The 24,941-nt window shown below is 44.7% G+C and overlaps 2 protein-coding genes across 2 annotated transcripts in view; one reads left to right on the forward strand and one right to left on the reverse strand.

Annotated features, from left to right (window-relative positions):
- Positions 1-3,473: 3,473 nt before the first annotated feature.
- On the reverse strand, positions 3,474-7,217 carry kri (uracil phosphoribosyltransferase krishah). The gene is made up of 7 exons (XM_050171646.3): positions 6,778-7,217; positions 6,637-6,679; positions 6,449-6,518; positions 6,304-6,366; positions 6,061-6,222; positions 4,799-4,897; positions 3,474-3,701 (listed from the first exon to the last, which is right to left on the reverse strand). Exons 1-7 carry the CDS (start codon positions 6,936-6,938, stop codon positions 3,595-3,597), a joined length of 705 nt encoding a protein of 234 aa, XP_050027603.1. The 5' UTR covers positions 6,939-7,217; the 3' UTR covers positions 3,474-3,594.
- Positions 7,218-7,538: 321 nt separating this feature from the next.
- Positions 7,539-24,941, forward strand: part of Ltn1 (E3 ubiquitin-protein ligase listerin) — a 42,829-nt gene continuing 25,426 nt past the window's right edge. The window contains exons 1-14 of the mRNA XM_050171645.3: positions 7,539-7,732; positions 8,375-8,590; positions 9,393-9,491; positions 10,228-10,458; positions 11,067-11,119; positions 12,159-12,336; positions 13,620-13,790; positions 17,203-17,393; positions 18,184-18,331; positions 18,883-19,638; positions 20,257-20,461; positions 22,516-22,664; positions 23,101-23,185; positions 23,949-24,099. Coding sequence (XP_050027602.1) covers positions 7,688-7,732; positions 8,375-8,590; positions 9,393-9,491; positions 10,228-10,458; positions 11,067-11,119; positions 12,159-12,336; positions 13,620-13,790; positions 17,203-17,393; positions 18,184-18,331; positions 18,883-19,638; positions 20,257-20,461; positions 22,516-22,664; positions 23,101-23,185; positions 23,949-24,099 — 2,678 coding nt within the window. The 5' untranslated portion in view covers positions 7,539-7,687. The remainder of the gene's footprint in view (positions 7,733-8,374; positions 8,591-9,392; positions 9,492-10,227; positions 10,459-11,066; positions 11,120-12,158; positions 12,337-13,619; positions 13,791-17,202; positions 17,394-18,183; positions 18,332-18,882; positions 19,639-20,256; positions 20,462-22,515; positions 22,665-23,100; positions 23,186-23,948; positions 24,100-24,941) is intronic.

Here is a 24,941-nt window from a genome sequence, read left to right on the forward strand (position 1 = left end):
CAGAAAGCTAAGCTAGATGGCAAGGATTCATTATGCAAAAAAGAGGTTAGGCGTGCAGACAGGACACAAGAGTAAAAAAGTGGACAACACGGCGTTAGTGGTGTCCACTTTTCTACTCTTGTGTCCTGTATGCACGCCTCATCTCTTTTTTGCCTAATGGGAGAGCGACTCGCGCTGCGCGCGGGAGATGGCAACAGGAGCGCGCGGATGATGACCTTGGTTACGGCGAGGGACGACGGCACCGCGAAACACAAGAACAATCGCTAAAGAGCTGCGCTCTAAAAAAAGTAAGGGAAGGTTATGCAGATCGAATCTATGTGAATTATAAGCGGATAGCTTTGGTGAAGCGGCCGTTAATTAAATGCTATAAAACGATATGTAATGTGCACGGTTGTCTATTGTCACCATATGCAATGTGTAAAAACTCGTGCAATTATATGCACCACCACCAAGGTTACATCTTTAATACCATGCAGTGCTTATGCACTCCACCGTTCACAAGCAGTGCAGAAATGCAAACAGTTTCACGCAATGCACACCGTGAGACTTCAACGCAGCGATGTCGCGATAGCGAAGGCGTTGCTTGATGTTTGTCGAGTGAATTATGGTGAGCAGAGGTGCTTGGGGACAGAGAGAAGTGCGATGCGAAAGGCTGTGGTGGTTGTCTACATTCCTCGCCAGTTTCGTTGCGGCGTCTTTGGCCCACGGAAACGGGCATGTATATGATAAGCATATGTATAGCATACCTGATTAGCTTAAGCAGGCCACAGGTGACTATTTGTTGCCGCCCCGTTTCAAAGAGGATGGCAGTAGATCATCATCACCACCACCAACACCACACTAGGTATCGTATTATGAAGGAGCCAGCTTTCACAGCTGACGCGCTTCTGTGTGCAGCTGACCGTGTTTTACTATGTTCCGTATTTTTCTCTCCTTTTGTTCATAGGCAGTAAGGTTGAACAGCCCTTGCGGCCGCACGAGTAGAGACGTGCGCACGACCACATAATCTTTATAGAATATTCGTACAGTGAAGTCGGCTTTTACGGGCGATTTTCTTCTGCTTAATTTTTTTTTTTTTAGTTTCCTTTGGTGATCACGTAGTAAAGATGATGTGATCGTGGAATTTGCCAAAAAAATGTCCCAGTTTTACCCGAAAGGCGAAGCATCGATTGCAATAGCAATATATTAGACAACGATGCGAAGTACGGATAGTAGTTTTATCGGCCGTGTAAACGTTTGCTTACTATGTAAATTAACATGTGTGGTGTCGCGCGCACACACGGCTATAACACATCTCATGACCGCGGCCACTCGCTGTCAAAACGCTGACGTGACGGAGAGCGACAGCAGTAGCGAGCGAGTTGTCCTGCCTGCTGGCTCTCGCTTCAACGCGAATTAGGCGGCGAGAACACAGCGCACACGACGCTATCAGCCCTCGAGGCGCCTAGACTCTGTACCCACCGCAGCTCGCTTTGGCGCTCAGCCGTGTCATACGCAGCCGATGCCGGCGAATAAGCACCCCCCCCCCCCCCTTCATCGCTGCCTTTCGCGCGAACGAAGACGGCGCGCTTCCTCCCTTGTGCGCGTGAGGTCGAGCCACCATCCTCCTCGGCTCACACTTGCACGCTTTGACTTAGCATACGGCACGCGGCCGCGATATTGTCGCACTTGAGACATTGTAGCGATTATCACGTCGACGGCGTAATGCGCCTGAGTATCCGTACAAATGCTATCGCAATAAAAATGAATAGAAACGGAGAAGCGCGCTTTTCTGCATACTGATTCGTATTGCGGAGAAGCCGACTGTCACGAACTAGTTGTCGGCGAGTTCTGCATGCATGCATAGACACGTCTGGGAAAAAAGAAAAACGGCGCGCAGCGTGACGTCACAAAGATACGCGGCAGCATTGCTGTTATTTTTAGCGTATGCAAAAGATACTTGAGACAAACCTTAGTGAAGGGGGTTTTCTGGAAGACGAGACTGACACTTGGGTGTTAGTTTCCTTAATTGCAAAAGATTGTTGTTCGAAGTTTCAACTAAGTCTCGGGGTGTTACATGCCAAAACCACGGTACGATTATGAGGCATGTCGCAGTGGAAACTTTTTGACTATCTTGGGTTCTTTAACGGGCACCTAAATTTAAGTACACAGGAGCTATTGCATTTCGCCTCCATCGAAATGCGGTTGGCATCGTACCTTTGACCTCGAGCTTCATCGGCGGGTTTGTTAAAAGTGCTGAAAAGCAAAATACGTGGTTTCCACTTCTGTTCCCTCTCTTTCGGATTATGCTATTCGTTGCAAAGGACGCTGGTTTACGAATATTAAAGCTGCCACGGTGGCTCAGGGCTGTATGCGTTGCGCTGCTAAGCACGATGTCGCGGGGTTCGAACCCCGGGCATGGCGGCCACATTGTCATGGGCGCGGAATGCAAGCGCGATCGTGTTACTGCGGTCTGGGTGCTGTGATGGTTGGCCTCGGGCATGAAATAGATGGTAACTGGCCCATGCCGTCGTCCAGCTTATCCACGCTGAGGACGTTGTTGAAGGGAGAGACTTGTTCTCACCGAGAACGAGAAATGTGGGATTTATTTACAGTATCTACATGAGAACGTTACAGTTCATCAGTTTAACATGACTGAAAGAGGAATGCACCCTGAGGAGCCGCCAACGGCTCCTTAAATACTCTGTCCTCCCTAGATCCCTAGGTGAGGGAAAACGGCGGTTCACCGCTGACCAATTCGGATCGTCCAAAGTCATCGTAGCCGACCCGCCTTTGAGGGGGAGGGTTTACGCACTCACTTCCGCACAGGTTGCACTGACCACACCAAGGTGAGAGGGTTCTCGCAGACACGGTGCTTGACCCGAGCAGGCGCCTCTTTATCCCAGAGTCGACGCCGCAGACAATGGCCGCCACGTCTGTCCATTCACTGACGACTTCTAAGCTGCGTGAGACGGCACCGCCAAATATCTTCCAGGAGATCCCCTGCTCCAAAGCGAACCGCGAAGGCGGCGGCGAACACACTAACAATACTTGCTCCGCCGACTGCGTCTAGCCATCTCGGCGCCGTCCACCGGTTGACGCGGCGCAATTTTGTCTTCACAAAGCAGGTTGTCGCCGCAGCCACGGTGGCGCCGGTGGGCTGGGGACTGACGTCTGGTCGTCCTTTCAAAGCGAGTCGTCGCAGCGGACCTAGTGGCGCCTTTCCGTCGGTCGCTTCCCCAAAGAACGCCAGCCTCCGTAGGTCGGTGGGCTGGGAGAATTTAGTAGGTCGGTACCTCTGCAGGCCGTTCGTAACAGTGCATGTCAACGAATCCCAGGCGGTAAAAATCAATCCGGAATCCTCCACTACAGCGTCGCTCATAACCAACACGTCATCACCCACTGTGTAGTCTTAAAACATTAAGCCCCAGAATAATTCTTTTTAACGTAAGTTCGTGCAGCTACAGACACAAAATGAAGACAAGCTTATATGATTCGTGTTTATCAACAAGTAACATTTATTCTGGTGTATAATAACTTAAAAGCATTTAAAACAGTCTGATTATATCAGGCATGTCCTAAAAACGCGATAAAAATCAACACATAGAGGTTTCGTCAATCGGTTCCGAAGTACTTCTGGCCAAAGTGGTTAGGAGCAACGGGATGAAGTTCTGATGTGAGGACCGTCATTGTTGGGAATGCCTTCATCACCGACTTGGCAGCTGCCAAAGTGAAAGAAAAAAGAAAGAAAAAGCAGGAGTTCAGTTGCATGCAATAATTTGTGAGCTCATGAAAGCTACACTAACTTTGCTGGTGCAGTATGAATCTCTGTGCTGCAATATTGTTAAGTAAACATTAAGATACGTGTTAATTTATATAGTATGTAAACATGTTTATTTTACAATGATCACATAAAGAAAGAAGCTGGCTGCACAGCTAGAAAAATTCAAGACTCTCCCATCGCCCACCACTAATCCCTCTATTATTGTTCCTTCCAAGTGATCTCACACATGGGTAGATTAGAGGTGGACAATGGGTGAGACATTCTCATTCTTTATTGCCTGTTGCTAGCTGTGGGTTCCACTACACTGTAAGGAACTCGTGAAATGTTTACTTCAACAGACAGAAGCAGTGCTAAAGCCTGAATCCTTCGCTGACCAGGAACAGATTGCAGTGTAACAGATAAACTTTATGGGCTATCTTACAGCTCTATCGTGCTTACACTGCTTGATTTAAATTGCTTGTATTCTACATGACTCTTTTGTTTTTTACTGCATACTTCAAAAGACAGTGCTCATGATTGAAACAATTCTTTTCATGCACAAAAGCAAAGCAACAATTTATTGTTTGGCATAGCAATTACAGGCTCTCTAGTCCTGTAGCAAAGCAAACATTTAAATAAGATCAATTATTTTATAGAAGGTACCTGTTTTGCAGCCAGCCACTATGAATGAATGCTACTGAATGTAATTAAAGCTACAGATGAGATTAGAACAATTTAATGAGAAGGATGGCTTAACAACCAGCTGTGGAAAGAAAAGCAGAACAAACTAAAAGTAGTATTGTGTGAAAGCCTTGCATATTTAACACGCAAGGCTCCGATAATGGTCTACAGATGGACCTAGTCATTAAAAGACATCAGTTGTTTTCGAAGTGGTACAGATATGCATTACTTGGGTGACATCAATGTTTAAATATGTATTTTTTCTATATCAGACTGTTACGAGTTGTGATTTTTCTTTTCCTTTGCTACTCATGTTGTTGATCAGCTGCGTACAATCAAACAACAGATACTAATTGTTAATACAGCTGCAGTTACCATGAGGCGTGCAGAACAGATTCAACAAAAAGATGTTTTCTTCCTGCACTCCATGATCCTTCAGAACTTGAACAGCTTTGTTCACCGTGTTTCCAGTACCTGCAAATGCAGATTCAACAAAACAGTATTTCAGCACTAACCCAATTTAAAACACCCTTGTCATTTTCTGTTTTTTCCCTTAGAGAAACGTGCAAATTCGTCCTGAATTTCTGAAATTCTGGGGTACATTATGAGTACTTATTACAACAGAAACTATCAACCAAATTTACAAACTTTGCCTCCGTTTGTAGCTCTGGTAACTACACTTAAAAAACACCCCTCATTTCCTTATCTGCTCGTGCAAATCTTAAGACATTCTTACAATGCTTCTTTTTTATATGTACAGCGCATTTCTGCAGAGTGAAAGTTCTGCTGGTTGGTACCAATCACTTTCAGTTCTAGTCAAAATAAGACTGAACCATTATCTATACCCCCCATTTTCTTTTTTTCATGTTGCCTTACAGAGGTGTTCTTTGATTTGATTTCAGTATATGCATTTACAGAGACAAGCATTCATTTAGAGCAAATTTATCAAATGTGTCTGCAAGACTTTTGTGCACTGAAAGCGTATAGTGACAGCCTCGATGGTGGGCATTCTGCATTGGCATCTGACAACCCACTGTCACTGCCATGATTACTGCATCAACAGCCCTCATTGTCCTAAGGTAGGTGGGAAAAATAGGTAACATAAAGAACCAACAAGAACATAGCGCTGTGTCCTATCACATTTTTTGGTGACCTGTTTTGATGCTGTTTGCTTTGTGCATCTTACAATATGCCAACCTGCCAAGCATGGCATGGTGGTCTCATTCTCACGCAAGTTAATTCCTTGGCGCTTCGGATGCCATTGGAACTAAGATGAAGCAGGTCTGGTGAAATGAGCTTGGCGGTCAATGAGCTGATTGAGTGACTTGAGCTCGCAATATGGACATTGACTTTGAGCTGACTAGACCACATATCACAGGAACTAATTGAGCAGCCTTATGTATGACATCTGCTAGTTATCACTGTACACACCGAGGACAAGTGTAATTAAGAATCTTCTAGAAACTAAGATAAACCAGGAACAGAAAAAGCAAGGTCTTCCTACCATAGACGAAATGGCAACAAACAATCTGTCATGCCAGATCAACTGAAACAAGGACTGCTTGCTTAGCAAAGTGAAGTTACTGGAAAGAGTCTGTTAGCCACGAAAAGACGATGGAAACGAGCGCAGTGCTTACTCATGATGGGGTACATCAGCAACACCTTCCTGCTGTGAACGTCGACCGGAAACTTGGCGTACACAACGCTAGCTTCGTGTGTTTCTTCATCACTCTGTATCAGGATTTTTCCAATGCGGATAGAACGGCAGCAGTCCCTGAGGCCTTGCTCCATGGCTTCACCTGAAGAACAACAAAGTATCGTCCGCGCCACAATTCACTATACCGCACTAATAGAACTTGTGAAGCCGCAGTGCTGCTCACCACTTCGTACGATGCTCACGCCACAGCTTCCTCTTAGGAATTTGATTCCTTGGTAGATTGATCCTGAAAAAGTCCCAACGTGGCTTCACCTCAAAGTTGCAATGCGCCCGCGGTCTTCTTCTAAGAGGCAACGACACACGCTCACCTGTCGGCGTAGTAACTGCACATTCAGAGTACGACAGCTGGTTAAGCCCTTCTTCCACTACAAGCCGAATCTGAAGGTGAATACAGTGCAACACGTCAGTCAATAGACCGCGTACCGTCACTCGCGGTTGAAACCGCGAGCGAGCCTTCTGCTCAAAACTCCACTCAATCGCATGAGCGCGGGCTTACCAATCTGTCGGCGTAGAACACAAACTCGCTTCTAGTAGTATTCCTGTGAAATATCACAAAGTTACGTTCATGAGAACAAAGATACAGTAGACGGACTGCATGCGTGACACACGTTGAGGCAGTACGAGCAGAGTGCCTCACCTGTCGCGAATAATTGTTTGCAGCTCCTTGATTTGATCGTTCATGGGGATGATCTTCATTCTCTTGCCGAACCTAAAGTGGTCGGGACTAACTTGCTTTGCCTCCGGAGGAGACCTCGTGTTCGCGTTTTTCACGACGTCCGGCTGATCGGTCGACGTCATGCTTCGCCCGTTTTCTTCTTCAACTTGTCTCGGTAGGTCTTTCCCACTACTCCCAAGCTCTTGCGCCAAGACAGCGAAGTGTTAGCAGTGTCATTACAGACATGGGGTAATAAATTAAGTGCCGTTGGTGGATTGTAGGAACAGGCGGGTTCAGCCTGGCGATAGAGGCCGGCAAATAAACAGATCAAAGGCTCGCTCCACGCCAGTGCATTTTAGTGAAAGCAGTGAAAGTTGTAAACAAAGCTGAAGCTGAGGACAGTGTGTGCAATAAAAAAGAAAGCGTAATAAAAAACGAAAGCTAAATTCGGGAACGGTGTGCGTAGAATTAGATACACAGTACAATTTCGAATTAGAGTGTACTAGACAATGATCGTAACTAGTAAACTTTATTACGAATTATAACGGCAGCAAGCGCCACGCTAAAGAAGGTCACTAACTGAATGTAAACACTATTTAATCTGCCCAAATATAACTAGAAATACTTTTAAAAAGGAAGTAAAGTTGCTTAGTTTTAACATTAGGAAAAAACGATAATTTTTGTGACAGTTTTGGATGGTTTTAGCAACAAGTCAAGTTTCGGTTTCAGCCTCCTCTGCTCCCTTTCCTCCTCTGGCTTCCGCTGCGTTTCGCCGTGTTGTGGTTCGCGTCGTATGATTGTGGAAATATGTGACGATTTGAGCCGTTTCCTTCGCTACAAACGAGTCAGTTTAACCTCTTAATAACACGTTCAACGAACGAAATTTCTAAAAATGGGAGGCAATAAGAAGGCGCCTAGAACGAAGGGCAATACACGGGTGAGTGCTATGTCTCACAATCACGGCCTCGCCTGCCGAAAGCATCGTGACGCAGTTTTCGGCGTTGCCAATTGATTGACGCGCAGTCCCTGTATGTCCTAAGCACCCAGTGTACGTGGTTAAGTTTAAATTCTGATGCCTTCTTGGACTTTGTGCGCGTCTGTAAAAGATACACGCGGTTGAGTCATACATATATCAGTAGTCCAATCTGTCACGTACGTCGTCCACATGTTACCTGTGCCTTCATGCGTTCTTTTCTTCTTGTATTTTTGAATCGACACATTCGCTGTGCATTTTACAAGCATGGTTTCAACTCGGAGGTGATCAACCTTTCTAGTTTTGATTCATCACACATTTCGATATTCCTGAAAACACTGACCGTAAGCGTATTCAAGGCAACGGTATAATAGTGTGCTTTAGACGCGTTCGGCGAGCAATCTTGAGCAACAGCTATGGTGATGTATCGATTAAAACATTTCATCGAGGGTGAATTGACTCAACACCTTTTCGAAAGCGCTTTCTGTGCGCTGTTTTAATGGAAGTCTGCTGAGTGATAATTTACCCCCGAAGCTCATTCTACGCTTCACAAGTTTTTGTGCCTATCGAAGAGTGATGATTTACGCCGAGTCCTGTCTTGTGCAGCCATCGAGCAGCGGAAGGAGTGCCCAACTTCTGTCAGCCAGTGGTGCCTCTGGCCTGACTGGATTTGTGGGATTCACTTCTCTGGCTGGTGACTGCCCTGCATACATACCGCCTACGGGACAGCACGTCATCGATGACGCAGACTCGAGTGTGGACAGTGACTTCCGAATGGTCATGCGCAAACTAACCAAGCGTGACCAAACAACAAGGCTCAAGGTGACAGTTTCAGTTTCAGCACTGTGGTGCTGGTCACCGCGTACATATAGGAGCCAGTCATTGCTTGAAGCGCTTTCTCTTTGCAGGATTAGGTTTCATCGGTTGAATTGCACTGCATAGATTCAGCTAGCTGAGAATCTGATCAAGGTGTGATTGGTGTGCCTCTGAATCTGTCAATCCGTAACTTTGAATCTGTGTTGTGCAATAGCAGGAACACGTCTCCTAAATCATTGATTGTTAGGAAGAGAAAAAAAAGATTACAAATTATCAGGTGCAGCAATTCACACATATTCACCATCGCTATTTCAGTTTCAGTTTAGTTTCAGTTTCAGTTTATTATTCTTTAAATACAATGAATTGGTGAGAGACAATAGACAGACGAGGGTCCCAAAGTCAAAGACTGCAATGGGACCCTCGGTTAATGATAACAGTGGAGGGATGTATTAAAGAAGAGCAAGCTAATTAAAAGAAACACACAATTGCGAAAATACAACACATAAAAATAAAATTAACGAAAACAAATTGTCTGTATACAAGCCTATAGTGCATAAAAAAAAAAAAAAAATCAATACATACAAATGGCAAATGTAGTGTACTGAATGACGTAAACTTAGTTATACATATAAAACAGCTTAAGGGCATGACTAAATTTATGAAAGGATGAAGATTTAATGCTCATGGGTAAACCATTCCACAGTTTTATGGCAGCGAATGATGATGGCATTACATCATTACTCTAAATATTTGGGAAAGGTGAAAGTACAACCTTCTTTAATGATGTTCTTTTGTTCCTGTGTTGCAGGCTCTACAAGAGCTCCTTGATCTTGTGAAAGAGAAAGATGTGGAACTGGTTAAAGGAGCCCTCCCTTTCTGGCCTCGTCTCTACAACAAGCTTTCCTTGGTAACTGTGCTGCATCGCATCTTTTGTAACTGTGGGTACTTTACATCCTGTAGTACAGGCTGCATGTTAAAGAATCCCAACTGGTGAAAATTTATTTTGAGTCCCCCATGACAGCGTACCTCATTATCAGATTGTGGTATTGGTACGTAAAAAGCCAGAATTTAATTTATATGTAGCACAGGTCTTTAGCAGGCAGCGTACTGGGGTGCATGGGCCTTTGCATGAGACCGGAAACAATTTTGTCGTTGTGATTATCTTGAATTCTGTAAAGTGCATGCACAAAATAGTGTCATGTATTTGCAGAAGACAGAGTACAAATTGAGACACAGCAAGAAAAATCCTTGGCTTATTGTCATTTAACATTTCATTTCCGCATTAGCATGGCTTCTTCTTCCGATCAACAGCTCATGATAAACTATAGTAACAGATGTTACATTCATTCTTTAGTTTCCACAAGGCGTGGCAAGCCTGCCAGTATCTTTGACCCGTGCTGCCTTTGATCCGTCCTTAATTCTCACGCTTCTGTAGCTGTCAGTACCTTAAGTTTTGCTGTTGTCTTGTCACGGGCGCTGTTTTTCGGTTGTTGACATTGAACCCAGTTCCAAACTTCATATTGCACTCGGGCAGGCAATAACCGGCAAAAGAAGAACAAAAACGAAACCTTCAACACAGTGCTGCATCTGTTATGCTGCATTATGATGTGCACTACTGACATGCTCTTATCTTGTTAATCTAGGACAATGATCGTCGTGTGCGGGAAGCCACGCATCGTGTCCACGAGCTCATCTGTCAGAGGGTCAGGAGAGACCTTGCTCCCCACACCAAGGCACTGATTGGTGCCTGGCTTGTTTCTCAGAGCGACCCATTTGCACCTGCCGCAACTGCTGCAAGGGCTGCCTTTGAGGCTGCTTTCTCAAGCGAGAAGCAAGTCCAAGTGTTCCAGTTCTTCAGCCAGGAGCTGTTCAGTGTAAGCTGTCATCTCCGAGCCACACTGGCTTCCCCGCACAACGGAGATACTGGGCGCTTCTAGTACAAAGCAGGTGCATGCGTGGTCATTGCATGCACTGTCCGCACAGAGGGCTTCCTACCACTGTGCCTACTCTCTCACTCTCTACCTAAAGAATTGGTGGAGTCAGTGGTCTCTTTCAGAGTGGTTCAGGTGCCTGAAGATAGAGACAGGCTTATTTGTTTATTCGTTTTAGTGTACCATGGAGGTTTTGCAGGCATGGCTGAAGGAAGTGGTCAAAAAGAATTCTTCTAAGGGCAGGCACGTCAAAATGAGAGAGAAACATATAAAATATGTAGAAAAGATGCAGCATTATACACTTGTGTGTGATCGCTCACGCGCAAGTGTATACACACGAGCGATTGCATTGGATCTAGGGCTAAAAGAACTGTTCAACCAATCAATTAATCTACCAAATTGTCAATCTATCAAAGCTTTAGTTTCACCAATAACGATAGAACTGTGTGCAAGTCTGTAAGCACTAGCACATGTGCAGGTCATTTCTGTTTATTAATGAGTGTTATGGATTTTCTTGTCTACCTAACTTTCTCTTTTTCTTCTTCTTCCAGTATATAAGTGATGTTATTCTACAACAGACAGTAGACACTGTCCCGGACTACAAGTAAGTGGTCTACTCTAATAAAATAAGAAATTGGTGTCATAATATCGCCATTAAGATGTTGCTATTAGCATTGCTCGCTATGCTTATATGATTTCCAAGAGACAAGGCTTCCTTAATTGTCCCCTGCATCACTAAGCTTTGATTAAAACTCCTCCCGATTGATAATGCCGGTCACATCAGTTGTTTTTATTTATGATATATGACTTATTGCTATGGTTAATGTTCAAGAGCTCATTGCTAGCTGTTCATGCCTTGTAAGATTTAGCTGAAATGCAGGTATGCATGTACATATGTAAGTAGGTAATATGTAAATATATGTGTGTATGTGTGCTTTGTTACATAACATGATATACCGAGGGACGCTTACAAGGCTATCACTTGCGTTATCAACCCAAGGTTGGTGCTGCGTGAATATCTCTAATAATCTCATGAGGGCGTCGATTGGCACGGTCGTCAGTACCTGGTCATTGTATAGTGCATCTGCAAAATGTAGCAAGGTTAGGCCCATGTACATGGAGCATCCTCTTGTCCAAGTGTCGTCTGCTTGGCTATTCCATTCAGCCTAGCATAGTCCTGGCTCTTTGTTAACTCATCTGCCGCTTGCAGCCGTTTATTTAAAAAGTTGTGTGTGGATGACAGCCACAGGAGGCGGCAGTTGCAGCAGGTGGGAGTTGCACAGCTCTCTCAGAAAACAGGGGCCATTTTGAGCCAAATGGAATAGCTTAGCAGACAATTCTAGGTCAGGAGGATGCTTTGCATGCATGTTCCTGCCCTCACAACTTTATCAGGCACGCTCTGTGACATTGTATTGACCATCATGACGGTCGATGTTCCCGCGGGATTAACAACTTGGAGCGCTGTACGTCCACGGAGGACACAGTGCTCAGTAGGATATTGGGCTGAACATATTCTAGAAGGCTACAATTTTGTCCAATTGGTGAAGCATATTTGACAACAATGAAGCTCAATACACGAGGACCGTGTCTTGTGCTTCATTGTTGTCAAACACTTAACATACCCCTTTGTGATTTGTTACCAGAGAGCTTTCACAAGAGGAACGGGAAGCAAAGTACCACAGATGGCTTTCTTGTGCATTGCTCGGCTTGAAGATGATCATAGATTATCTCTCACCACTCCCTGAGTCGGGTGCTGAGTCACTGGACTCTATCCTCAAGGAGCCCAAGTTCTGGAAAATGGCCAAGCACAAAGAAATCATGGTATGGGCAGTACTTGGCTTTTCAGTGGCCACTTTTACACAACTAGCTTTTCATTACATTGCTGAGCATGAAGTACAGACTGCGGAGATGTTTGTAACAATGTGTGTGTTGTTCTTTGGCCAGCACAGTTAACTGTTCCGAGGCTGCTTGGTTAGTTCTCATTGCTTAGGTATTTTGGGAGCAGTTGGGTGCATGAACATGGGTTGTTTCTACGTACTATGTAGTTGCTCATGCGGTTGTTGCAAGCTGTTCTTGTGATATTTTATTTCAAAGGTGAAGCTTTGCAGAATAAAAAAGTTCCTCGCATGTTTGTAAACTTCCTGACAGCACTTGTCTGTAACATGATTGGTGTCATCAGGGCTACAGAGGATTATTGAGTTTAAGGCTTACGTCACCGACTGGCCAATCACTCAATATCTTGGTCGAGTAGATATTACACAATGTGAACATTTGTGCGGCAAACAGAAGTTACAACGATTCCTTAGTTAAGCTGCTCTGCTGGTAGTCTTTTGAAACATTGAAGGATTATGTCTTATCTAGGCCAAGCAGTCATAAGGGACCAGGATTATCAGATGAAAATCACCGGGAGATTGGATGATTTAGAGCTTATTTGGCAGTGAATGGCAGCTTACTAACATCCATGAGGAGGAAAGCGGATTAACCACTGTATTCTTTCTGTGCTAACCTTTTGGACCCATACTTGGACTAATGAAAGAATGTGAACGGAAACAAGGAATCATGCAAGAAATGAAAGAATGGAGAATGATAAGCGTAGCTCTAGAAGATAAGACGGCAGCACTATGGATTAGACATACAGTCTACATTAGATCAAGATAACAAGGTAGAGTAGGGCAGAATATGTTAATGTCTAGAACAGATAACCTATGGTCTAATAAAGTGATAGAATGGGTTTTGAGGAAAGTGAAAAGCCCTTGAGCACAGCAGAGGATTAGATGTCTTGATGAGATTCAGAAATGTGCAGGCATAGTTCACAAAGGTAAACACTTCGGTTTGCTGGTACGGCATAATTTACTGTGCAATGCGGAAAGCACAGGGCAAACAAGCAGAGGGATGACAGGCAGTAGTGTGTGTCGGCTTGTGTGCATTCCACACGGCACTGTGGAAAGACCTGTACACTGCAGTGGTCTTAAACTTGGCTCACACAAGAGTTGGTCACACAAAGTCACACAGGAGTCGGGCTTGGCATGTTGGTTGTCAGTGTTTGAAGACATGTCACACGGGGTTAGTAATCTTACTTCTTAACATGCTCTATGCCACTACAGGTGCGCAAATCCTGGTACAGCCTGGCGTCGTCTCTGAGCCGTGTGGATCATGTGTGCAAGGTGTATGGCGCCAAGCTCTGCTCCCACACCCTTGGTTCTTTGGCCGAGAACGATCCCGTGGTGGCTGTGCCCATCTGGGAAGCTGCTCTGTCAGTTGTGTCTGCGGTGCAGGTAGGCCCTTTGTTCATGGGTGCAAACGCCATACACTTGTGGACAGGATTTATTCGTAGCTTGTACATGTCATTTCTGCATTACAGTAAGAGGTGCCATTGAGATGTACTTTCTTGTAACAAGATACTGTCTAGCTTGCTTCTCAGGCAAGGCAGTCGCTTAGTGCGTGAGCGTTAAAATAGGTTCTCTCATCATGTTTACCATTGACAGTGATGCTATCGCTGCGCCAGTTGTGCTGAACTGCGCCAAGAGGTGAACTCTGCTACATCCTGCTACATTTCAGCAGAACATGAGGAATCTACACCTTCTCTGCACCGGAAGGGTCGGTCGCGCTTTCAAGAAATAGAATTATGCCCTCAAGTGCTGTTTTACCGCACCATCTCATGTGGAATCGCATGGATCAGCGGCTGCATTAGCTACGTGGCGGGCCAAGTTAAAGTTACTGATGTTTCTTCCGTGGGTTGCTGTCTATATTCAATACCTTCCACCCTGAAGGTGCGGGCTGTTTAGGCAACAGGATCACCTCCATTTTCTGGCTGCACCGACCGATCGCGCTGGTGCCGAGCCAGACCCCGCACTCCTGTATGGCCAATGTAAAATGGAGAACAAAATTTCGGGTGCTGTATGGTGTCTAGCTTGATTTTTCGAACATAATGCGCACATTGGCGCAGACATGGCAGCCGTGAACAACTTTTCCACTATACAATTTGTTGCCTATCACCCAATTTTCTTGGCATGGCGATTTCATGGCCTTTTTGATCGACTTAGCGCCTAACACCAACTTTCACTGTTAGATACTAATGAAGCGTCGCTGGTTAAACCTTGCTGTATTGTATACGGCCGTGACAAAAATTTGCTGCCAGTTGACACAGTGGCGGGCAGTTCGTCGTGGCGAGATGGCTCCCAATAAGTTCAGATGAGTAAACCGCTTCGTTGATTGGGCATGAAATCACAGGCATGACTGGTGGCTGGAAACCGAGATTGGGTCCACGGGTGACATGTCGGCAACTACCGCAAACGCTTTCGGGAAGTTTGTTTTTGTGCTTACTGGACGGAATGGTGAAAGCTCGCGTGTAGGCAGAAAGCTCGAAACTGAATTCGCTGATCACAGCCTACTCTGACAGCGTTACATGCGCGCAGTCAAAGGTCACTCGTGTATATCTGCACTTCGCGACGGTGCGTGACGCACATCCAGCTGCGTGACGAACGAAGGCAGTGTTGACCATCGCAGTATTTCATGAATATGGTTGTCAGTGAATCATAGCACCGGGAAAAATAAGTAAATGTTTCGCACCACTTGTGGTATCTTTTTTTCAAAAGAGTGCTCCATCTTAAAGGATACATTTATAGGAGCAAGATCATGCTGACGGTTTTTAAAATGCCTCTGAATTCTGCATGTACATACCATGTCCAAGTGCTTCCATGCTTTTTTAAGCACATCTTACGACACCATGACTTCGTCTCAGTCCACGGTAAGGACTGTGATAAGAAAAAGAGGGCGGGGGTAAATTTAGTATTTGAATTTATGAACCGGTGACCATTTACTGCTTTCACATGCATTTCCCACTGTAAAAGCCTCATATAATATAGCTTGCAATCGCTTTCATAAACCTGCACCAAAAGTCCATTATACCTCTCCGAAATGCATTTTTCCTGCTTCAAAAGCCGCTCCTAAATGGGTTGGGCCAGTAGCATCACTGCATTTATTATCATAGAATTAGTGTCCATCACATAAGGAATTACGGTGTCTCGAAATAGAGGCCTAGGTTTGTCTATATAACCTACAGTTTCTGGCCTTTCTTTCTCCATGTCTTGCACATTTAATTTTGATGCCATATGGTATATATGCGTGCTCTTTCCATAAAAAGTCATTTGTTGGAAGTTAGCACTATGTTTGTGTGCTTCGCCTGTCTTCATCTGTCATTGCTCTGTTAACAAATCATAATTTTTTTATCATTTGGTAAGTTCAGGGACCGTCAACAGACATTTAGTACACTTCTGTTAAGCTGGACTTTAGAAAGACAGTTTCCTAAGGTACCTCTGTGTTGAACTTGAAAGAAGTCGTTCGTGCTTTTCATATTCTTCCTTAATTTATTTCCCCCTCTTAATTTTGCATTAAGTAATGGCATCTTCAACTTGTTGTTTGGTAGCACTCTAGGCTGCTCTAGCGAGAATCATTATCTTTGGCTTGATGAAAGACAACGTGCACCTTGCGTTTGGCTGGTTCTTTTCAATCGCTCTCCTCCTGCGTCAAGTGCTCTTAGGTGCTCTGAACCCCGTTCTCAAAGCAGTCATCAAGGCTGAGAATGTTACCGTTCACATGATCACAACACATCGTTGCATTCTGGCATCCCAACGGACACTCAATGCATCTATGTATTCACCGTTCTATCTGAAAGCATCAACAGCTTTGGCATGAAATTAGATTTTGTTGTAGTCACCTGCTTTGGACTCCGTCATTTTTTTTTCTTGGAGATTGTGTCTCGCATTCGACTTGTATGCTTGTTAACCGCCACTAAGGTGGAGCAGTGTCGCATCCACCCAGCTCTGAGTCGGAGGATGGAGGGGACCAGTCGAAGATGCCATTAAAAGATTCAATATTAATGAAGCAGGAATTTGTATTATCTGGCAGTAAAAGTAAACAGAGGTTGAGTAATGTTGTTGTTGAAAGGATACTGTAGGAAGCTTGAGGTAAGGTTTCATTCATTCCATTTTATTTAGTGGCATCACAACAACCTACCTTGTCGAGGCTCAGTAGAAATGCATTGTCATAGCGTATTAGATTGCATTGTAACTCTTGTGCACAAGTACAGTTGAACCTCTATATAACAAATGTGGCTAAAACAATGTAAATGTTACATTCCTCGCTGATATCAGTGTGTAACATCGTCGCTATCATCGTCATCATCATCATCATCATCATCAGCCTGGTTACGCCCACTGCAGGGCAAAGGCCTCTCCCATACTTCTCCAACTACCCCGGTCATGTACTAATTGTGGCCATGTTGTCCCTACAAACTTCTTTATCTCATCCGCCCATCTAACTTTCTGCCGCCCCCTGCTACGCTTCCCTTCCCTTGGAATCCAGTCCGTAACCCTTTATGACCATCGGTTATCTTCCCTACTCATGTGTAACAAGTATATGGTTATTACAAATATTGGATAGACCGAAGCTAGTTGGATGTCGGATGCAACTTCGGGTCAGCTAAGTACGGCTGTACAAGAGTCGCAATGTATATGTCGTCTGCAGTTAATTAAGCTTGACGTTTCCGAGAGCCGACGTACGATAAACCAAGAAATGTACCCTTGGTTTGTGACTGGCGCATGCTGCTTTATCCATTTGCCCATGAGTTGCGGCAGCGCCAGTTCACTTCCTTCCAAGCATACTGCGGCAACCGTTCGTTTTATGCAGGACTGCTGGACTCATGTTGATGCCAGGAAAGCTGTCCTACCTCAGCTCTGGAAGGTCTTGAAAAATGGCGGGTTTGGCAGCGCGGTGCACATATACCCAAACCTGCTTCCGTTCCTGAGCCTTGTCCCTGCTGAGGTGGTTGGCGTCGGCGTCCAGTTTTACAAATTGTTCTTCGACTCCTTCCGGGAAGGGTGAGCGCACTGGTTCTGATTAGTCCCTTCAAAAGCCACGTATTTAATTACCCATGTCAAAATAAGGTATCAACTTTGCAGGTACTAGCAAAAGTAATAACGTGGTAAAAGTAAAAGTGAAAAGTAATAAATAGAGTGCTGAATACGCCTTAAGACATCTATGATTTGGTCTGCACTGCAACATATTAGCTCTGCCCTTTGAAATCAGTGCCAGTCGTTCAAGGAAGCAAACTAACAAGCTGGTGTCACAATCAGCTAACTGTGTTAGCAACCTTCGCCTGTGCTCGTCAATGTGCTCGTACGTGTGTGCATGCAACATGATAGCTTTCTTTAACTACTTCCCTGGCTTTTCTTGGTTGGCGGATGGCAATCTAACCCAGTAGAGGGTAGGAAGAGTGAAAAGGAGGAGTAGAGTAAAGAGCGGAAAGTCAAGCACATGCACAGAGGAGCAGGAGAGGGAGGGCGTGATTGGTTGGCGTAAGTGATGAAGCAGGATTTGATAAGCAAACAAATGGGCAGCTGATGCTGCTTCTTTCTCGGTAGCGGCCTGTGACAGATGGTTTTCCTGGGATGTTATCTGTGTTGGGTGGTGTATTCCCTTTCTTCTTCTTTTTTTTTGCACGATGCTGCACATGTACAGACCGCGTGCAGTAAACCACTACTTCTTGGTGGTGTCATGACTTTGTTTTATCTGTCGTCTTGCATGCCCCATTTGCGCCATACATCAGATATTGGCTTATGGCCTTTTTTGTTGACTGCCTACTTTACATTGATGTTCCTTTGCTTGCAGCCTGCTAAACCCAAAAGTACAGGCATCCATGGCAGAGTGCAATGCTGTTGTCCAAGCTTTTATGGAATGCCTTCGTTACGTCCTGACGCGACATCTTGCGCAAGATGAGAATGCCAAGGCAGTTCGCAGCCACATCCTGGAGGAGCAGGTACGGTAGACTCTAGCCTTATCAGATAAAAAGAAAAGGGCTGCTTAGTGTGAAATCTACTGTACAGTGGTATTTTTATTTCAACGTATGTGGAACCACACTTAACAACACTGCAAAGGGCTGATAAGTGCTACTGACACATTTCCTGACACTTGGCGTGTAGCACAGGGTTTCGGAAAAATGAGTATGGCTTCATTGTTGGCTGATATCAATTCTTAAATTGGTACATAAGCCCAAAGTGAACCATTGAGTCTATTAGTAAAACTTTGTTCATGTTCATCCCTGTGTAATTTGTCATGCAAGCAAACTCTGCCCCTTCAACTACAGAACTGCACTATCCGCCTCAGGCGTTTTCTGACAAGTGATGTTTCCACTAAAAGAGATTGCTTGAACTGCAGATGTTGCAGGGCCCCCTAAAGGCTTTTCATTAATTGTTTGGGGTTCACTTGCTGCAAGTCAGGCTAACATTAGGGAAGTTTAGTGGCATAGCAGTATGCAAGAATGTTTCCCTTTTTTAAGCTACATTTATTTCATTTTTTCTTGAAATGCAGCTCCTAGAAGTCCTGCGAGTCTGCCTCATGGAAACCTCAAGCCGTCTCTCCGGAACGCGGCTCTACTATGAAGTTGCAAGCCTGCATGCTTTCCTGCTTCAGAAAATCCTCGCCAGTGACCCTGAGCCCGCCACGAAAATGTCTTACCAAGAGTGCCTTGAGCTCATCTGGCACAGATTGCTGGAACTAAGCCTAGAAATAGCCTCGATGTCACCTCCAAACGGCGCACTGCTGCGCCGGCTCACTAAACTTCTTCGCGCCATACACTCTCCACCAGCAAGTCCAAGAAGCCAGATGAAGGTCACGCTAGTTGCACCCGAAGACGGCAACTCTGCCGTGCACCTGAAAAGAAGCTCCTTGATTCTTGATGCACGAACATCACCCTTGGAGGCCCTCCCGACTACCATGGCAAATACAACGAAAATATGTGCAGAAGTGTTGAAACGGGCAAGGACTAACCCGGGCAGTGCTGACAGCCTGGTGTACCTTGAAGCCACTTCCGAAGTTTTGCATGTCTCAAGCTCTGGCATGTTTGTTGAGGCGGTGCTCACAGAAATGGGTGTCAAGTGCAGTGAAGGAAACAGTCCGATGTTTGAGTTTTTCAATTTGTTTAGGACTATGGTAAGCGATGCTGCCTCAGCTAGCTGCCAGGATCGCTTGGTAGAGTACTACGGGCATGTTGCAAACTGCTTGCTGATTGCTTCCATCAGCGCTACTGCGACGGAGGCAGCAGAGCTCTTCAATGCTACTGTGCTGGTGAGTATTATTGCATATTTGGGCAGTGCCAATAGAAATTGAATACGGTGCCAGCATAGTCATTTGGAAGGCAACCTGTCTGCGTTAAAAAAAAAAAAAAAAAAAAGAGAGAATTCTACTGCACATACTTGTAAAAATCTTGCAGATACAAAACATACTAAGATACAACTATGGCTACGGAACGATGTACCAGTGCTGTTTCAGTTGCGTTGCTCGCAGGTAGATGACCGTCTGCACTTTCGGTCGTTAAAGGTGTGGCATAACATGGGCAAAATATGATGTCTTCGGGGAATTTTCTGTTCAAAGTAGAGTGTGTGGCTGTAGCAGAGATCTACACAGAAAGCTCTTGTAAGTGCGCTGCCTTGCATATTACTTTGTTTCTTTCATCTTTTCTTAAAATTCATGATACCTTTCACAAGGAATGTGAGGTAAATGAAGGTAACACAAATACAAGCATGCAGCAGTGCGTGATGAAAGTGTTGTTTGGTGAGTTATTGTCCGTTAACCAACAGGCATATTTCTCTTGTACATCAGGCTTGAGTTTGGCCTCCCTGAGTGCCTTGTCCTTGCTTTTCCCTTGTCATTCTGGTCTTCACTTGTGCTGGACTCATTTGCTAGGACAATGCACATCTCCTGGCTATCCTGCTGGAGAAGTCCCTCGACTGCTGGAGGAGCCATGCCGGCATTCAGGAATGGCTAAAGAGCAACGACTTGGCCGAGAAGCTGCTGCAGCTGTCGCAGAAGCTGATGCCAAGCTCCTCTTCAGAATCCGAGCTTATCTGGAGGTCACTGCGGGCAAGCATGGAGATGGGCAACCTTTCTGGTATTTGTGGCACACGTTTGTTTTCAGCGATGTGGCTAGAGTGTAGCATCAAATGCGTCGCAAAAATGCAAAACGATGTCTGCCAAGGCGAAAATAGTGAGCCTAGTGGGGTGTGTGCTGGCGTACGTCTTGTAGGTTCAAACGAGCAATTAGTCACGAGGCATGGCAAATGCAAGGCATGTGGGCATGCGCTTTCATGCACCCGCACGCATACGCGTAGTTTGGCCTTAGAGAGTCTATATTATCGCGAACAGAGCTTTAGTAATAGAAAAATTCCGGTAAATGCAGGACACGATTTGAGACCCCCTCGGGACATTAAAGTATTAGCCCGACGACGAAGGCACTCCTCATTATAATTCTGTCACTAGTGCTCCACTGCTCGTAATAACAGTATGATTCTGTTGCGTTATAAGACTAAAGAAAATGCTACTTGTCCAGTTCTATTCGAATTTTAGAAAGACATACTTGTTGACGTCAGCTTTGACAACAACGAGAGCAGTTGAAAGGTTTCATTTTGGCTCGACTCTGGGCCGCCCGCAACTTTTGTATTTCAGTAGTTTCGTAACCGTATAGTGCAGCGCTGGTTTGGCTGGATCACAAAACACACACAGACTTGCAAGTAGCAGAGAATGCCACATTCATGTGATGCCACGGGATTCGCGAATGTTCCACACCACTTGACCAAGAACAGCTTTAGTGGTGAATCCAATGCTCTGTCTCGGCTCGGTTTCTCCATGGCCACGGCGCATTTGTGTTTTGCATAAAACACTGAAGCACCGCCTGTTGGGTGCCGTTTTACTCACCTACGGCCATGAAGGGCAGTGATGGCGAATGCAATGTCATCTCTCCCTGCTCAGGAGCTGGTAATTTGAATTGTGCTTAAGTTATGCAGACCCTTCAGGTGCAATTTTCTCTTAAACCAAGTCTTTTTCTTGGCATGAAACAAGCGCCGTGAGGTTTCTGGAATGGTATTTTAACACTCCACGTCGACTTAGTATTTGCATTTAGTGTCAATTTAAGTATTTAATATCTCATTTAAAGATAGCAAGAACATCCTATACATTTGATAAAACAGTTCATCCTTAGTTCATAATGAAGATTTACTGATTATTCTACGCTGGTCATTCTGCGTCACCCAGCAAAGTGCACTTGTATTTAGAGCACAGCTCTTAAGCCCCCGTTCCTGCTGCGAGTGTCAGTAGTGTCCCTCGGTGTAGCCATGCGAACAGGCATAGCGAAAGATGAAAGTGAATGCGTAGCACAGCTAGAGAAGGAAATCATAGTACCGTGCAAAACTTGCGATGACCGCTTTGAGATGGTGCCAGGGTAGCACGCCGTTGTCTGTTCACTGATGGCATGCGGCGAGAACGTCGACTGACACCATATATTGAAACAAAGCACTGCATGAGTGGAGATCTGTCTGCAGTGGCTGCTGTGAATTGCCCCCTCGCGTCACCCACGCGCTGCCTCTTGCAATCTCCCAATTAGCGAGGCAGTCGCGCCGCACTTCAATGTGCCTTACGAGACAAGTTGTCTGTGCCAGCCAATATACATGTATTGCGAGATGAAAGCGTGTATGCAGCTGTGCTCAAATTTCACGTTAGGGAGTGTCGTAATAGTCGTTGAATTTTTTACCAATCATCTACACTTGTTTATCGCTTCCACGGTCATTCAGTGGTGTTTGACTTGCTCATGCATAGGCTTCATTTTACATGGTGGCTGCACCCACTGCCAGCCCCCATCTTATGGTGGGAACATTGGCCTGAGGGCAGATTATGGTGATAATAGATTAACGTTCACAAAAATATAATTTCGACCCACCCCTTTACCTTACGAGTTTTTACTGTATTCTCTAGTGTGTGATATGTTGTAGCATTTTTTTGCAATGTATTTACCGTGTGAATATTAGCTATGCATGAAACAAACATTGTCTCCACTGTCTTGTTACGTGGCATTTGCGGTGTTATAACCACATCAGCCACTGGAAGGTCTTGCACCAAGGCTGCTTTTATGCTGTTGCATCTGAGTGTTGTTATATTTTTTTTCCTTTCCAGAGCCTCTGATCTCACTCTCCAACCTCAGTAGTATCCTTAGCACGCTCCGCAAGACGCTGCAGAATTTCACTCAGGCTGAAGGAAAGGAGCTGCTGAAGGCAGTGGACTTTGTTTGTGAGATCACTAACACACTTTTCTCAAGTTACGAGGTGATTCCACTTTTGGTGCTTTTACTTTCTGAAAGCTTCTTTTTATTTGCATGAACTGACTAAATGCGCGCGTGGAAGTTCAGTTGCTTTTCTTAAGGAGCCATATTATGTTTTTTTTTTTTTTCATGGCATATATGACACGTTTTTTTTTTTTTTTTTTTTTTTTTTTTATATGACATTAGGTTACTTGCGTAAAATGTATGGTAATGGTTGTAATACAGAAGGTAAATTGTGTGAACTGCCATAAGCAAAGTGACGCGTCCATTCCTTGCGTTGCTCAGAAAGGGAGGAAACATGTAGCTCTGTAAAACCGTTACGGCCATAGCACAAAAACCACCACCAAGAATGTGGCCGGCACGTCAGCGTGTGGGAGGTTGGTCATGCCACTGGTTATTGCAACTGATGATTGAGTAATTTACTGTTTGTCTCTTTCCAGGGATGTTGCAATTTGCCTGAGTCAGAAGAATTTGTCTTTGCCCTGTTTCTTCTCGACTGTCAGAGTACGCTGTCTTCGTCGCCCGGTATGTGCTTGTTGGCTCATTCACTTTTAGCATTGCATGCTTTGTCATGTGTAGGTTGCCAGAGGTCAGAGTACATGCATTCGGTTCCTGTGCAGTGCTGACATTTGAGTCATGCTTGCATTTGAGATAGACAACTTCGACATACACATCTTTTAGCAAGTCATTGTTTTACAGCGTGCAGCTACTAATTGTTGGAGCTGTTGTATCCCATAAGGATGGCTATAACTAAGTCGGGTCCTGAGGTTTAATAACCCTATTAGTGCAAGCACATTTCATTGTTAATCCCATACGACTAAAAACGCTGTCCACCACAATTTCAACCTACCTTCCATTCACATTGTGTATAAGGAACGTCAGCTTATAACTATTGTAGCCAGAGTTTGAAACGGTATACCCCAGGATACAAAAGTGTCCCAAAATCTTCATTCTTTTTTTTTAAACAGCACTTCATGAGCTTAGTTTTTATAGCACAACCTTGCTTGCTATTTTTGTCTGTATGCCACTGCTCCTTAGCACACCTCCTCTCTTCTGCATTTGAATAGTATTGGTTTTGTTCCTTCAGAGCGTATATATGTTTTTGTGCAATGTAGTTTCTGATGTTTATGTCATTGTGGACCTTGTGTCCCCTATCAGTTGCCCTGCTTCTGACTAATAATTACTTATTGAACCCACTACTATAGCCTCTGGCTAAATGTTCAAAAAGCATTAGTACTCCTATGTTCTTTGAGAGAAAATAAAGAATTCAGTGCAATGCAACCTGCAGAGACACGGGAGAAAGTGTGCTGGTCATGGCAGCAAGGGATCTCCATGATTGTCAAAGCGCGAGGTGGATTCCTGGCACCTGGCGGTCTTCTTCAGAAGATTGCATCGACTTTGAATTCCATGTTGCTCAGCCGTCTTTCCTGTGATAAGCGGTGAGCTACATTCGAGACGTGATACTAACTTGTCCACTGTTATAAGAAATGCCTCACTAATATTGAACTATCGCTGATGACAGCTTAACTCTGCATCAAGGTAGCCAAGCTAACCTTCTATTAACAGACCTCTCTTGGAATGGTTCTGCAGAAACCCGCAAGGTGAAGAGAGGTAATTAACAAAGGAAAAAATTAGACATCCGCCCAGTCGAAGCAGTTTCTACAAAGGAAACCAAGATGGGTTCCTCGAAAGAAAAGCCTTGCAGTTGAAGAAAAATTCATCCTGGTCCGGGACTCGAACCCGCGACCACTGCCTTTCCGAGGCAGCCGCTCTGTCATCTGAACTAACCAGGCGGCTCGCAGATAGCAGGGTGAAGTTGAACTTATCAACAACTCGAAGAAAAGTCAAGAGTTTTGACGTAATAGTTATGCGGAAACCGGCAAGGTGGAGAAAAGCAATTATTAAAGGGAAAATGAGACATCTACCCAATGTAGCAATTGCTACAAGGGAAACCCATACAGGTTTCTCAGTTTTCATTCGAGGAACCCATATTGGTTTCATATAGCTAAGCCAAGCATTGATTCAGTATGTTGCACAATTAAAGAAAAGACTCGCAGAACAAATAATGTACAGGCTTCATTGTTGAATTAGCAGTCTTTTCCATGACTTGCCCTCTATCCCAACATGCTGCCGGAAAGAGCTGCCGCCATTGGTATAGCAGAGTTCATTCATTCATTCATTCATTCATTCATTCATTCATTCATTCATTCATTCATTCATTCATTCATTCATTCATTCAGTACTTCTGGCTAGCATTTGGCAGACATGACTGTATTAAGTA

This window comes from Dermacentor andersoni, chromosome 6 (assembly GCF_023375885.2).
Source record: "Dermacentor andersoni chromosome 6, qqDerAnde1_hic_scaffold, whole genome shotgun sequence".
In the NCBI taxonomy this organism is placed as follows: Eukaryota; Metazoa; Arthropoda; class Arachnida; order Ixodida; family Ixodidae; genus Dermacentor; species Dermacentor andersoni.